We start from the raw sequence: 17,052 nt of genomic DNA on the forward strand, positions 1-17,052 counted from the left end.
CCAACATCTCTTTCCTCTGTTCCCCATAACCTCTCTTCTTCCCCCATTCTCCCCAAAGCCTGCTACAGACATGTTTCAGGTATAAGCTCCCAGTAAGGAACAGGGATGGGAGATCTTCTGGGACATCCTTCTAAGGCAGTCAGAGCCCAGCTGGCTGTGTTGGGCTCCATTATGAGATGCTTTGCTCCACTGTGGCCACAGATATCAGTGGCAGCTCAGCAGTGGAGGAGCTATGGCATATTTAAGTGTTGCTTCTGTGCAGAGCTGAATGCTGCTCACGAGCTGAGTTTTGGGCATGTGGCCATACATATACTCAGTTTAGCGGAAATCTTGGTCATTCCTGACATGCACTGGATTTGAGCCAACAGATGAAAGGCTCTGTATATTACTACCACGCCTCTGAGACAGTCAGTCCCCCGACAGTTTAGTTTGGGCATTGGTGGCTTTTTAGAGATTTTACATTAAGCTTAGCAGGTCATTATGTGCTTCACTGAAATTGTACATCAATCTCCCTTGCCATGTCAATGACTGTTTCTAATTAGGTGGAGTGAAAGCACTAAAGCATTCTGGTTTTCAAGCTTCCTCATTGTTTTATGGCTCTATTCCTGATTGCCTTACTAAAAAAAGAGGCCAGAATTATTGCTGGGAAAGTTCTACATTGTAATAATAGCACTTTTAGCATTTAGATGGCACTAAGTGCTTCATAAGCATTAACTAACTAATCTTACCAACACTACTGTGAGGTGGTGAATGTCTGTACACAGAATTACCCTGATTATACAAATGGGGAAGTGAAAGGAGAGAGACTAAGGGACTGGCCCAAGGACCCAGAGAAAGTCAACAACAGAACCAGGATTAAAGTTCCTAGTTCCCCATGCCGCGTTCTGACCACTTGATCAATCTTCTCTATCACTAGGCTATGCAATAATAAATTTGATAATGCTGTTATTTGTGTGAGATACATACTAAAGATGGGAGATGAATGGAAACAATTAAGGCTCAGTCAAATCATGGATTGTCTGAATGCATCAAACTAACACTGCTCGACTTTTCACCCCCACCTTAGGTGTCAACATGGCTAAGAGTTCAGGGGCCAGCCCGTGAAAAGAAAACTCTACCCTTGTTCTCAGGTCAGCAATCTGAAGGAAAAGCATTTCTCAGTTGTGCAGTAAAAATAAAAAAAAGTTTTCTTAACGCTGGTGGCAGCCATCTTATATGAGTGACATCATTTGACAATAGAGGCACAACCACAAGAAAAACTGTAAGGTTTAATATGTTGATAAATTGTATAGTTTTTAGACAATGCAAGTTTGTCAGCTGATGATATGTTAACTGTTCCTGGTCTATAGCTCACAGAGTCTCTTGCCACACACTTATTAGGAATGGCACATATAGCATCCTTACATACATCTCAGGCAAAATCCTGGCCCTATTGAAGTCAATGGGAGTTTTGCTATTGACTTCAATTGGGCCAAGATTTCGCACACACCCTTAATTCGGATCATTAGGTATAACATTGGCAATACATGCTACTGCTTCAGAACAAGAATTAAGTTAGAAGTTCTGTGCTATTTAAAGTATGGATGCCAAGGTATTCCTTTACTTGAAGAGACCAATATTTTGTCATACCATCTGTATCAGGCAATATTCTTGGCCAAAATGTAGAGCAAATAGTAGGCAGCTTTATTTTCATAATCATACCTGGCCAAACTCTGAGAGGCACTGAGCATTTAAGTCAATGGAAGTTGAAGGTGCTCAGCATTCTCAGAGTTTGCCACAAAGAAAAGTGTATTTCAGTTTAGCAAATATAGAGTTATTGATTATTTCCAAGTAGTCCCTCTCAAAGGGGCAATAAAGGCTTATAAAATGTTTTCTAGACAGTCATAACACAGAGCCAGATTCTGCAACCTTTATGTACGCTGAGTACTACCCATGAGCATAAACCCACTGAAGTCATAAGGAAAACCCATCTAGTAACGAGGGCTATTCCTCATGAGTGGGCTTTGCAGAGTCAGGCCTGCAGTTTGTAACCATGTTGTTTTAATGGACACAAATCATGTTACAGACTGTGCTTGGCCATGTTTGGAAAATTATTCCAAATCCTACTATGGAAAGGGCAATTATAAGGCACCTTGTAGAGATGTTAGTCCCTGCTAGAAATTGCATATGACTTGTCATTGGTTCAAATAAACCTGTAAAAAAAAAAAAGAGATTACTATTTAGGCAGAGGGAGAGACTCAAACATTACCTTTGAGGCCTGGAACAAGAATCTGAACAGAGCAGGACTCTTCTGCAATATGTTGAGGATATCCAGATCTTAACAGTGACAGGAAGGCAAGGCTAATTAGAGTCACCAGAAAACACAGATCTCTCTTCATAATGAGTGCTTGCAGGTCACTGACTCCTAAACAAAAGAATGAATAAACAGTCATGGGAATTCCAAAGGCTTCTAATAGTTTCTGAGAGCATGCAGTGTGGCACCACGAATGGAGTATGTTTGTGTGTACTATAGTCTAAATAGCATGAAAAGAATGTGTACAGGTTGTATGCCTAATAAACATATGTTGTACAATACAATAGGGATTTATGGTCATTCAGCTGTTCCTTTTAAGAATACACTGGTTGAGGTAAAATTCAGAAGACAAATTAGGTAAAAAGGATGGTAAAAAATTCCCTTCTCTTAACAAAACAAAAAAAGACCACTGATATGTAAGACTTATTTTCTATTTTCCATATCTGTCAATGGAAAAGATGCCCACTAAAGGTGAGGTTACCATCAATGTTGAATGAAGAAATGTACCAGGGATTTACATGGAAAGATACAAATATCTGAGTTGACAGCCCAGGGTAGGAGAATGCATAAATTTTACCTTTCACAGCTTTGATAGCTGCCACTGGTATCTTTACAGTGTTTGATGCAAGAGCCCTTATCTCTTCAATTTCATCATGGAATGTAAATACACCAGAGTCTTTAATAAATCCAGGAGGTTATCTACACCTGAGCAAGGTGAATAACAACTTTGGAAAGAGACTTAAGACTAGTCTACACTTGAAGTGCTACATTGGCGCAGCTTCATCAGTACAGCTGTGCCACTGTAGCGTGTGTGGTGAAGATGCTCTATGCTGACAGAAGAGAGCTCTCCCGGCGGCATAATAAAACCACCTCCCCGAGAGGCGATAGCTATGTCGTGGGAGAAGCTCTCCATTGACATAACATTGTCCAAACCAGCAGGTAGTTTGGTGTAACTTACATCGCTCAGGAGGTAGCTTATTCACACCCCTCACTGACATAAATTACACCAACATAAATTGTAGTGTGTACAAGCCCTTAGCTCATGGAAATCACAGCCTCCTACAAATCTGTCAGTGGAACGGGCTTCATACTGTTATGCTGTAGGTAGACCCTTTGGGAAAAGAAACTGCCCAGAAATATAGTTTGATTGAATAGGTCACCAAAAGCTGATCTACAAGAGGACTGCAAAAATGCTCTTTCAGGAAAGAAAAGAATTATCACAGTCCTCCTGATTTCTTCCTTTCAGTAGCACTTAGCACTTCGTAGTAGCAGGAGTAGGGAGAAAGTGAAAACCAGATCAAAGCATCAAGATATGGAGAAGATGTCTGTCACCAATTCTGGTTCTCCTGCATTAGCCACTGCACACTTGTGTGCAGGTTTATGGCTAGACTGAACAAATTGATATCAGGCTATTATGGGGGTAGCCCAAAAGATCAGTAATGGGACATGAAGTCTTTCACCCCATGCCATCAATTTAAATCTAGCCTAATGTGATTGTAATTGAAAGTCCCTGCCATGTGATTGCTGTATTCAGTAGCCAATGTGAAATAAGCAGGTGATCTCAATCCAGTCACAGATGCAATCCACATTATAAACCCCACCATCAGAAATGGTACATTTGCTGGGAATCTCAGCAGGGAGGCTAAATACTGAATGAGCATACAGTCTGAATCACCCTCACAATGTTAATGGCTAAAATGTGACCCTGGCTATGCTTCCACACAGAGGAATAAGAGCACAAAAGGGTTCCCTTATTCCCCCGCATAGGCTACCATATCCTGGGAGGGGCGAGCAGTCAGGGACACTCAAGGAAGACAAGGACATTGAAAAGAAGCTAAATGAATTATTTGTATCAGTCTTCACTGCAAAGGATGTGAGAGAAATTCCACACCTGAACCATTCCTTTTAGGTGACAAATCTGAGGAACTGTCCCAGATTGAAGTGTCAGCACAGGAGGTTTTGGAACAAATTGATAACTTAAACAGTAATAAGTGACCAGGACCAGATAGTATTCTCCCAAGAGTTCTGAAGGCTCTCTAATATGAAAGTACTTACTGTGGTATGTAACCTATCGCTTAAATCAGCCTCAGTACCAGAAATGACAGAACGATAGCTAATGCAATGCTGATTTTTAAAAAAAGGCTCCAGAGGTAATCCTGACAATAACAGGCTGGTAAACCTAATTTAAGTACCAGGCAAATTGGTTGAAACTATAGTAAAGAACAGAATTATCAGACACATAGATGAACACAGTATGTTGGGGAAGAGTCAACACAGCTTTTGTAAAGGAAATCATGCTTCACTGCTCTATTAGAATTCTTTGAGGGGTCAACAACATGTAGACAAGGATGATCCAGTGTATATAGTGTACTTGGACTTTCAGAAAGCCTTTGACAAGGTCCCTCACCAAAGGCTTTTAAGCAAAGTAAGCAGTCACGGGATAAGAGGGCAAGTCCACTCATGAATCAGTAACTGGTTAAAAGATAGTAAATAAAGGGTAAGTTGCAGTGGGGGAGGTTTAGATTGGATATTAGGAAAAACTTTTTCACTAAGAGGGTGGTGAAACACTGGAATGCGTTACCTAGGGAGGTGGTAGAATCTCCTTCCTTAGAGGTTTTCAAGGTCAGGCTTGACAAAGCCCTGGCTGGGATGATTTAACTGGGAATTGGTCCTGCTTCGAGCAGGGGGTTGGACTAGATGACCTTCTGGGGTCCCTTCCAACCCTGATATTCTATGATTCTATGAGACAGAGACAGTGTGTGTGTGTGTGTGTATGTATGTGCGTGAGACAGACACAGAGACAGTGTTTGTGTGTGACAGACACACACACAGTGTGTGTGCGCATGTGCATATGCGTGACACACACACACAGAGATTGTGTGTGTGCTGGCTGCTGGGGAAGTCTATGGGAGACCATGCACTGTCTCTTTAAGGCACACAAACCCGAAGTCTCAGACTGCAGCAGCTGAGCTCTCCTGCTCCTGAGCCCTGTCTCCTGCTCTGTGGAGATGGGGTACATGGGCAGGAGGAAAGCAGGGAGAGGGGGACATCCTGACGTCATCCTCCATCCCCTACTCTGCACAGCAAGCAGGAGGATCCCGGGAGCAGATGGCCAGGAGCTTCAAGGCAGAGGAGCAACGCAGCTGCAGAGCTGCAGGGAGAGGGGCACCTGAACATGTTGCCACTGTGCGCAGCTCTGTTAACGAAGTGCACGGCCCTTGATTCACTCCTGGGCGACCACGCAACTGTGCGGTGTAGCGGGAACACAGTATACAACCATTCTGATTATGAAACTAGAGGTAAGCCCAAGCTGGAAAGTTCAAATACAGATCCGGATTTAAATTTTCCAAGAATTTGGAGGCACCTTGAGACACATTGGATCTAATTTTCTTTTATGCTGAGCACCCAAACTTCCCCAGGGGTTTAATTATAAATGCTCAACGCTTCTGAAAACCAGGTCCCCCCATTGTCTCAGTTATGCCCTAACCCTGTAAAAATGACTGCATGTGACCTCAGTAGTGCAGCCAGTTGCATTTATTTGTAGGAACCAAGAGAGTGAGGCAGTCCAGTTTAGTGGATGCTTTTGAAAATATTGGCCATACATTGTCATAAAGGTTGTTTCTTTACTATGTAGCAAGATCGAGGAGAGCTGTGTGAAATTTGGCACTTTCAGCTGGAAGGGATCTACATTGTTACCAACCCAAGTATTCAAAAATCATGAATCAAGTGGCAAAGAATCATGATTTTAAAAAAATCTCATGATTTTTAAGCCAATTTATTTTAGTTTGTCATTGATTGCTGAGCCTTTGGGGTGCATTCAGGTCATATTTACAAGCTTCTCTACAACCCCAAGTACTATAAACTTATTTAAAAAGAGAAGAAAAGAAAGCTGAGGCTTTCAAAAAAAACTACCAAATATTCCAAATTCTCACAATAAATTCATGAGAGTTGGCAACCCCTTCATACAGCTGTAATGGCTTAAACTCCACGGCAAATAAGGATATTAATAAACTAAGCCCTTCTAGTCTCAAATCCTCCCCAAAAGGCTGCAGAGCGAAACACAACCAACAGCTGCCAGCAGCTTCCTCCTTTCTACATTCAGAGAGCACTAGCTCAGGTTCTGGGCTCAAGCGCAGTAATACGACACCATAGAGGGGTGATCTAGCAGTAACTCACTCCTAAATTATTTAAGGCTTTAGAGGTTAAAACCAACACCTTGAGCTCTACTCACAGTCAATGCAGGTTACATAGGGTGCTGCCCCTTTTTATTATCTGCACTGGTTCTTCTCTCAGCTGGCCATTTCTGCCATACCCTACCAACGTCCTGTATACATTTTATGAGATCCTTCTCTTCTGTGATTCGGTCTAGAAGGTTACTTGCAGTGACCCCATTAATGACAGAAGTGTCAAACACCAGAGAGAGAATGATGCTGTTGTCTGCTGGGTAGGGCACCCCCCTGGGAGGTAGAAGACCCTGGGTCCAATCCCCCTACTCCACTCGCTCTTTCATTATTTATCCACAATGGAATGGTTTCAACAGGAGAGAATGAGGGAGCCCCCACATCAGACTATTCCAAAGTCCACTGGTTAGAGCACTCTTAAAAGACTCCTTGTTCAAATCCTCTCCCCTCTTCTGGCAAAGAGGGGGAAATTGAATCTGGGTCCCCACATCCCAGACAAGTGCTCTAACTGCTAGGCTAAGAGTTATACAGGTGGGGACCACCACCTCCTCTTCCCCCTGTTTTGTGTGGAGAGCCTAACTCAGTCCCACAAGAAATATCTTAGGTGCCTAAGCCAACGGAAGTCAGGAGGCACATTCCCGTTCGTGTAATGCTAAGCAAAGCTAGGCATCTCCCTGCAGTCTGGGCATAGGTGCCTATCTCTGAGAGAGGGGAAGAGCTTAGCACACTCTCCCCCCTCAACACTTCCCCATGGCTAATTTAGGCAGTTCTGCCCCACCTAGCATCCTGGCTTTTGGAGATGGCATTGGTAGGCATCTCTGTCCACCCATGTTTGTATAGGAAACTTAGGTGTCCAACTCAGGTTTTGTGGATCAGAGTGTTGTCCCTTTCATTTTCTAGGCTCCGTGATGCTCAGCATTGCTACCCATAAGTCCCTTTAGGATCCCACTCTTCATGGCATTTTAGATTGGGAGTTAGGCTCCTAGGTACTTTTGAAAATCCCACTATACACCTAATTACAACTTTAGAATCCTAAATATCTTCAAAAATCGGTCCCTCAGTCTCTCTCTGTCCTTCAGTTCCCCCTCTGTAAAATGGGGATAACACTTCCCTACCTCACAGGGGACTGTGAAGATAACTAAATTAATCATGGTGAGGTGTTCATCACTTTAGGATCTGGAGGCCACAGAAGTACCTTAGATCGATAGGAGTGAATCCATGATAATCACTGGGATTTGATACTGCCTATGAGTAAACATGGCTTTCCAAACACAGATGAAGTTTTCAACTGCTAACATGTCAGAGGCTGGCTAGTTTGCAGATGGCTGAAGACTAGAATTGGGCTAATTTTCTGGGTTTTTTCGGGGCTGGTGAAGTGTGGGTGGGAGAGTAGAACAGAGTATTTTTCCCCCACAGAAATTTGACCAAAAAATGGAAAAAAATAAATATTTTTGTGGAAGATTTCCATACGAAATGTTGAGTTTTTGGCAAAACTGAAAGTTTTTGGCCAAAATCAAGAGGTGTAATGCCTCCGAGGAGTTGCAGTATGCTCACGTCCGCACTCTCTTCTGTGGGCCAAGGTCACCAGCTGGACTACATCTCCCATAATGCACAGGTTTACCTCTGCAAAAGGGTGATGTAGTGTAGGAGATGTAGTGCAGCTAGGGATCCCAGCCCATAGAGAAGAATGGGGACTTGCAGCAAACCACAACTTCCATTTTTAGCCAAAATACTTTTGGGTTTTGGCTGAAATATTTTGATTAAAAGGAAAACTAACAAAATTTTCCACAGAAAAGACACTTTACAAAAAAAGTTGTGTCAAAAACCCAATTTTCTGTCCAAAAAAAGTTTAAACTGAAAACTTTTGAGCAATCCTAATGTAGAGTAAAAATGAAGTTTTTAAAGTTATGTGAATTCATTCAGAGAGATTTCAACATGGTAGCCCCACTACAAGTTATGCAATTGGACTCTGCTGCTTCCACAATGCAGTTCTGTATTGGTCATCAGGCAAAGTCACAGGTTTGGCTATGAATTTGGATTATGACTTACATACACCTATGAAAAGTGTTAGTGATACAGAACATGCTATTTTTAGGTGATTCTATGTTGGCAGATGTTCACATCTAGGGTGAATTATCTAAAGACAATCAAACATTCTTAGAGGGACACATTCAACGTAAAAAACCCCACAAACAAAAGCCACCCACTTCTTGTCAGAAACATTTTTTTAAATTTCTTATTTGTATTACAGCAGTGTCTAGAGACCCTAACCAACATCAGCACTGCATTATGTCACACGCTGAATAAACACAGTAAAGTCAGTCTCTGCCCCAGAAGCTTACAAGTAATCCCTGAGGTTACTATAAATGAAAGGATTATGGAAGAAAATATTCACAGAATCAGAGCAACAATATCATCTTTTCGCCTGGTATCTGTTTCAGTTCTAATCAAAATCAGCTGGATTTCAAAGCATTAAAACTAAAATGCAATACCTTTTTAAGAATAGACATTTAGGTAGCTTGATCAAAATTTTACAGGCATTTTTAGTAAGTGATATCATAGAAGGATTGAGAATTTGATTCATAAAAATGACATCAATGATCTTTTCTTTAAATCAATGGTTGGCTTACAGGTTTACATCCTCCAATATCTTTACTGCTTTAAATGAGCATGCTTGTAAATATGAAATAGCTAACACCAAAATACTCCAAAAATCAGCTGCTGAGAGTGGAAAAATTGCTATTATCTTTCAGCTACATTTTCAGAGTAACTAGTGACTAGTAATTTGTAATAATTTAATCTCAGGAGTTTTTTTTATTTCTTTGTATGAGAAGTGAAAAATAAAAAGTGGTGCATTTCACTTCTCTAATTAGGCACGCAATTTTGTAAGAAACGTTTCCCCTCCCAAACCTCACAGACAATATTCACATCTATAAGCTGCATATATATGAACCTTTAATTTTAATAAAGTTTCCCTTTATCCAATATACCACTAATCCCAGTCCTAATTATCCTTGACTCAATCTCTACAGTTACCCCTTTACTAGCCATTGGTGTATTCTGTCATTATCGGAACCTCTAGAGCAGCACTGTCCAATACGTTCGCCACTAGCCACATGTGGCTAATAGGCTATTGAATTGTGGCTAATGCATGTGGCATTTTTATAATGTAGCTAATAACTAAAATTCAAAGCCACAAGTCTGGCTACCAGTGTGGCAAGCATCGAATTTCTATTGGACACCGCTTCTCTACAGTCTACTTCAGCATGACACCATTGCCACATGTCTTCTATCCTTTGCTTTGGGGGCTATATTATAAACTCATCATTCGTAATAGATGAAGACATTCTGGTGCCCCAGAACAGACAGAGAGACTGAGAAATGTGTTTCACATTTCTAGTCTTAAATGGCTATATTGATTATGTTACGAAGAATCACAGCCAGTTCTCTCTTGCCACTCTGGCAATTAAATCATGTGTGTTCTAACCAAACATGCTATGCTGAAATTACTAAAATCAGAACCAGTGGCTATAAAAAAGTTAATACATTTCAATTTCAGTTGTTAAAAACAAACAAAAAAAATTAAAAATCTTATTTTAGTTCACTTTCTCTTGCTCAGAAGTATCTTTGACACGGTTACAAATCCCAGGTTAAACAGGGATTTTTTCAGCTAAATCAGGCTTTTGCAAGCAGTAAGGTCCACATTATCTCTCAGAATACAGTACATCAAGCTTTTGTTTCTTATTCTGCAGCTAACCCACACCAGTGGTCAGACATACTTTGAATGTTTCCACTCACATGTCCAGTCTCTATCGTACATCCAGACTTTTTCCTCCTTACATGCTTCTAACCAGTAAAACCGCAAAAGTCTCTCCTACCTTATGATTGCTGAGAAAATGGGGACTGCAGAGCACACTCTGCCTGCAGGGAAATTGCACAGATGACCCTCATGCTGCTGTTTACAGAAATCTGACAGTTTTTAATTTGAAAAGATGATGTCTTTTGCTATTGGACAGTTCAACAAATCAGACAGAACAGTTGCAAGTGTTATCTGTAAACAACTTCCTGTTTGAAATAGATCAGCTGTCCTGCAGGATAATAATTAGGAAAGAAGTGTGGGAAAACTGAAGAGGTCTATGATGTAAGCTGCTTATTTTGGGAATGTACTTTTTTGGGAATGCACTCTCACTGTCCCCTCCCCCTCACTAGCAGAGAACCCCTTTGTAACCATTTAGATCCAACTAAACACACACACACACACACACATTCCCACCAGAGCACAACTTTTCCTGCATTGAATTTCAGCAGCTGATATTCAAAAGATGGTGAGTCAAGGGTCCTACTCAAATTCCAATGTATGTAATTAATACATTCTTTGCCTATCCCAATTTCCCTTATTTTTGCAACTGGCTAAAGTATTTTTCACTTCTGGAGTAAAGCATGCCACTGTTTAAAGAGCAGAAACTCCACACACTGCACAATAACGTAAATACTCAATTCTCCACCTGGCTGGTCTCTTCCAAGCCTGTTTTCTTCACCCATATGGAATTACCCATTGACAAAGGGAAGTTCCATGCCTGTTGAAGGAGTAGAACAGACATTCAGAAATTATACTGTAGAATTTCTGAATTGGTCTACTATGTTGTTGCTGTTCACACTTAAACAGTTGTCACACTTTAACCCTTCGGTATATAATGGCACTTCAGTGCAGAGAGAAGTAATTAATACATACTTCAAGCATCAGATTCCCCCCGGTCCTGAAGGAATAGCCAAAGAGTCACCTTGCCAATGGGAGTCCTCAGGTGTCCTGAAGTCATTGTTGCTGGCTCTCCTACCCTCATAGGCAACACATCAAGGACGGACAAGCATCAGAGATAAGTCCATTTCATTCTGATTGATCTTGGCCCTGGTTGGATGGATGATCAAGGAGGACATAAAAGGTGACTTAGACACCTTTGCCTCCCTTTCCACTACCCCTGCACAAGCTCTGTCAAGCTCATGCTTAGCACAGCTCAGGATTAAGCCCCATGTGCATTTTTGTACAGTCAGTATCACTAACAAAGCCCTTAGGGAGCCATTTGGATGTGCAAAGGCAGATTCGTTAAAAAAACCTTTTTGTCACCACAACCAACAACTGTGGCCCACATTATACTAACAATTAACTAGTCTCTAACAAAGGACTCATACATTTGTTGGTAACTTGCAGTGTAAAGTTTCTTACAGAAATATCAACAGCACAGCTACAGTTAAGAGTCTGAACAGCTTTTTCCATTATAAATGTAGATCCTCATGGTTTAATCTCTTGGCCATTTCATTTCCACATTAGGCTGGAACCTGGCAAACAACCCACTTTTTTATTATTTTTCAATAATTATTAGAGAGATTAAAACTTGACTAGATGATGGTAAAATTATGTCAGTGCAAAAGCTCAAAGAGAGGGGACATACTAATGTAAATGTAGAAAGGCCACAATGTCAAATTAAGGGTCCAATCCTATTTACCTTTACTTACATATGAAGTGCCACTGACTTCAGTGACAATAAAAGGAGCAATTAGCAACACACAGAATTGGGTCCTTATAGCAAGTGCTATCAATGGAATGTTAAGGAAACTGTTTTACAAAGAATGCAGCAAAATGAATTCAGTCCAAGTCCTTGAAGATCATGTTACAACAGCAATGTAACATATATTTACATACATATTTAAATCTCTCTACATAAACACAACTTGGAGGGACAAGAAGGGAAGTATAAAGGGAATTAAAAATCTTTGAAGGAAGTTAGCAGCAAAGTAGATATTAAACATTAAGTGATTTACAAGTAAATAAGAATACAGAAAGGTTGAATAAAAGAAGAATAAATAAATTGAAGAGTGCTAAGGGGAAGACCAGGCACTGTAACGAGAATGCATTCCTGAGTGCTTTTCTCCCCAAGAAAAGGGAAAAAAATAAAGAGAAACCATTAATGACTTTGGTTCATTTAAGGAGAAAGAAATAGTTTCTCTAACAGAGAGGTAAGGGCAGATTTCCTAGCAGGAAATAAGAAAAAATAATCGAACAAAACCACTTGAAAGCTGGAAGGTGCTTTCCCCCAAAACCACTGGGAGTTCACCCTGCACATGGAATAAAGGATTGATCCCTAAACCCACTTCTTAAAGAAATAAATAGAAAAAAAAAAAACGGAGGGCGATCTTAACCCAGTTGAAACAACTCCCACTGAAGTCAATGGAGTGCAGGGGAGAAAGTTCTGCCAAAGGACCAAAACCCATCAACAACCTTAAACTATTTAAAATAATAAATCAAACAGTTTTAACCATGATGGCCATGGTGAGATCACCACAGATACAATTCCAGTACTTCTGAGAGTAGCAACTGTTCCCTCTATTCTTCTGTGGGCACTCAGCACCCCACAAAGGGGCAGGGAAGAGAGGCAGCAGCTCTGGGATCCTGCCCTCCTGTGCAACAGCTCACTGGTGGTGCAGCCAGTGCAGAACCCCTGCCCTTTGGGCCATTCAAAAAGAGAATGTACCTTCTTGTGCTCACCCTGTGGCAGTTCAAATCTATGCCACTTTTTATTTGGACCGGTATCTAAACACACTTTGGCCCTGCCTGAAGCAGATAAGAGGACACTTTAATAGACAAGAATGGCAACACGAGAAATAGACAATAGCAGGTAGAGGGTTATTCAGGACCAAGAAAAATCTAGGGATAAATAGTAATAATACCACCTATCACTTTTGTAGGCCCTACCCTCTGAGGATCTTAGAACATTTCATAAGCATTAATACACCTGTGGGATAAGTATTCCCATTTTACGATGGGAAACAAACAAAGCTGATCTACATTAGTATTCCCACCATTGCTACCAACATAGATCTACAAACATGGGAAATATCAGGAGGAAAAGGTTAATGTAACAGCCACTGAGTTTTAAGGCCAGATTTATAAAGGTATTTAGGTGCTTACAGCTGCAGATAGGTGGATAGTCAATCTGCAACTATAGGCACCTCAATATTTATAAATCTTGCCCTTAGGTCAACACAGCAGCTTCCCAGCATGATTATACAGACACGACTGATAGCTCAAGCAGATCTCACTAAAAATAGCAGCGTGGCCACAGGGGCAGCTCAGTCTAGTCACCCAGGTACGATCCCATGTGACCCCAAGTGCATATTGAGGTGGCTAGCCCAAGTCGCCACCAGCACATTGCTACTTTTAGCACACTAGCTCAAGCAGAGCTAACACGTGTCTGTCTACCCGTGCTGGGAAGCACCTGCACAACTACTGCGCAGACATACCCACAGTCTCTCCCTTGCCGCTTTGGAGACAAATCAAATCTGAGTCAGAGACACAGGGGGATGTGCTTCCTCCTGAAGAGCTTGCCAGTGCAATATTGTCCAGAGTTGAGAACGCTTGCTGGCTAAACAGTAAATTTATCATTTAACTGTGACTATAGCAACTTGTTGCAAAGCCCATAAAAGAGAAACACTTGATTGCAGTAATTAATAGGGTGGCGTGGATCTGTGAATCTGTGTGCTGTGAGGAAGGAAATCTTCCAGTAAGAAACTTTCCTCTTCTTGGTCACAGAAGAGTCCACAAACCCAAACAATGGCTAGATGAAGCCGTTAGGCTCAACTCTGCGTAGGGAGCAGCTTACCAGGAGATAAAGTTTGAGTGTCAATTCTTCCCCTGTTCCCCTCTTACTCTGTGACAGTGTAGTGGAAGTTACTGCAGCAATTTTCAGGGTGCTACTTATTCCTCTGTCCCATCTGTCCAATTCTAGTAATCATTGCAAGAGGGGCTAAGGGAGACATATCAGAGCTACAGCTCTACCCCCTTGCTCAGCATGAGAGCCACTTGCATGAGTCCTGTTTATGCAACTTGTGACCAAAGGTGCAATTAAGGCAGTGGGGCCAGGAAGGGGGCAGAGTCCTTACCTGCTCAGCACATTACAGCTAAGGACAACCTAGTCTATTGGGATTTCATTAGAGTGGGATTGTGCCAGTTTTTAAACCTAATATAATCAATTATTTGCAAACAGTTTATAAAATTTTAATACAGCTTGAAGGTTCTACAAGCCTCCTAAAATGAAGAAGGATGTAGTTCGGGCACTAGCCTAGGATTTAGTAAGAGAAAGGCCTCCCATGTATCCTTGGGCAAGTCACTTAAGCACAAGGGATAATAGCACTTCCTTATCTCACAGGAGAATGGGGAGATAAAGAGTTCAGAAACTGTGAGATGCTCAGACATTACAGTACTAGTGGGCAACTAGAATGCTGTGAGATAGGCCTGCACATCTGAACTGCACAATACTTAGATGTACTAATTTCTGAACATGTTGCTCTGTCACAAGTTCTGTAAGAGTCAAGATCTCCCCCCACACTCAGCCCACTCCACCTTAATGAGTAGACAGACTACCAGCTGATGAGAGATTGCAAAGGGTTACTGACTCAAAAGCACCAATTTTGATCCCAGAGATCTCCATTACTAGACTGCCTGTGAACACACCGCCTTCCCAAATATCAGCCTCAATAGTCGGGCAAGCGTCTGACCAAACTCTAGCACACTAGGCAAGCTAGGTCTAAGATTTCCAAAGGGGTCCACACCTCCATTTGAAATGTTTTAGTGGCCCGCCCATGAAAAAAGGTTGCAAACAAGGGCTCTAGAGATGTAATAAGGAAGCAGGAGAGAGGTGCTATTCTTGATCCTTGAAGCAAGGCTGTCCAACATATGGCTCAGAAACCAAATTCAACCTGCTTGTATTTGTGGCCTTCAGGACATTTGTTTTTATTAATAATGGAAGCTAGATTCTGAAGTGTCTAGGCTGCGAAAAGCCTTCACAATATGAACCAATGCAGGGATGTTGTTGTGAGTCTGCAGACTGCTTCAGACCACGTTAGGGCTCCTGTCCTCTATTAACTTAATTGGAGCATAAAATTTGAAACCCAAAACATTTCATTAGATGTCACTAATCAACTCAGTGAATGAAATGAAAAAAGGGATTGGATTAAAACCAAAAGAATACGCAAAAGAATAAATGGACACAAATCTGACATCAGGAATCATAACATTCAAAAACTGGTAGAAGAACACTTCAACCTCTCTGGCCACTCAGTGAAAGATTTAAGGGTGGCAATTTTGCAAGAGAAAAGCTTCAAAACAGACTCCAGTGAGAAACTGCTGAGCTTGAATTAATATGCAAACTAGATACCATTAACTTGGGTTTGAATAGAGACTGGGAGTGGCTGGGTCATTACACATATTGAATCTATTTCCTTAAGTTAAGTATCCTCACACCTTCTTGTTAACCGTCTAAATGGGCCATCTTGATTATCACTACAAAAGTTCTTCTCTCCTGCTGATAATAGCTCATCTTAATTAATTAGTCTCTCACAGTTTGTATGGTAACTTCCAACTTATCTATATGTGTATAATCTTCTTACTGTATGTTCCATTCTGTGCATCCGATGAAGTGGGCTGTAGCCCACGAAAGCTTACACTCTAATAAATTTGTTAGTCTTTGTATTCTGTGTTGTAACTGAAATCTATGTATTTTAAAATGCAGAGAACCAAAAATATTTAAATAAATGCTATTCTATTATTGTTTAATCATGCAATTAATCATGATTAATTTTTTTTTAAATTGCTTGACAGCCCTAATATTTAGTGAAGTCTTGCTTAGCTAAGAACTCAGATTCCCAGTGACTTCAACTGTCCATCCTCATCCCACAGGAAGACAAGTTACTGTTTACATACTTGGAGTGTCACCCTATGCCTTGGACTTGCTTGTGGACTTTTAAAAGTCACCCATTTCATAGGCGCCCCATCTGTCTTTCAGAAGTATTGGCAATGTCTCAAGCTGTTGAGGTAAACAATGTAGGCTTCCCAACACCACTTCAAACAAATCCCACTGACCACCTCCCAGCGTGTAGCACAACCCTCCAGCTCTGAAGCAACTAGAAAACCATATTTATCTATTTTGATATCCTACAGACTTGCAAGAATATAGCTAGAACCTGTGGACTGACAAAACCTGCATTGTAGTTCTATGTTCTCCCATTAGTAGTAGTCTACAATTTATAACAAAGCAAGACAGCTTAACCTGCATGGAAGAACACTGCTTAAATTTCAGCCTTGTGACCTTTGAAATAGGTGTTTAAGAATTGTGTTCCATAAGCAAGTGGAATTTTGTCTGCCTCCGCCCCATACAAGGCTGTCATATCTAAAGCCAAGTATTTATTATGTAGATTAATGTTCCCACCAACCTTGGGAACTGTCAATTTTCATTCTACCTGAGTTTCTAAAATAAATGGAAAATTCATGAGTTTAAGTTTGCATACACAACCTTGCCAGACCAATTCATCCTCGGAGAAGGTATTATTATTTAGACCTGTTTAGTGTACTTCCCTACCAAGGCTTTCTGTGTGATTTAGGATATGGACATGTCCACTAGAAACTGAAGGCTCTTACCTAGTTACCATTAGGTTCTGGTGACATGAGTTCTTACCTACTTTAATAAATGCAACTCAGTTAAACTAGAAGGTTCCATAGCCAAGCCATTACCAGTTACCTACGTCAGC

General features: G+C 41.1%; 1 protein-coding gene across 3 annotated transcripts in view; it reads right to left on the reverse strand.

Annotated features, from left to right (window-relative positions):
* Positions 1-16,960, reverse strand: part of COLEC11 (collectin subfamily member 11) — a 48,653-nt gene extending 31,693 nt beyond the window's left edge. For 2 of the 3 annotated variants that reach the window (XM_075126428.1, XM_048845433.2), the window contains exons 1-2: positions 10,353-16,960; positions 2,249-2,404 (exon numbers count right to left, since the gene is read on the reverse strand). In XM_075126428.1, coding sequence (XP_074982529.1) covers positions 2,249-2,378 — 130 coding nt within the window. In that variant the 5' untranslated portion in view covers positions 2,379-2,404; positions 10,353-16,960. Of the gene's footprint in view, positions 1-2,248; positions 2,405-10,272 lie in introns of all 3 variants that reach the window. The other variant, XM_048845432.2, reaches the window with a different exon arrangement.
* Positions 16,961-17,052: the final 92 nt, after the last annotated feature.

Source organism: Caretta caretta, chromosome 3 (assembly GCF_965140235.1).
Source record: "Caretta caretta isolate rCarCar2 chromosome 3, rCarCar1.hap1, whole genome shotgun sequence".
In the NCBI taxonomy this organism is placed as follows: Eukaryota; Metazoa; Chordata; order Testudines; family Cheloniidae; genus Caretta; species Caretta caretta.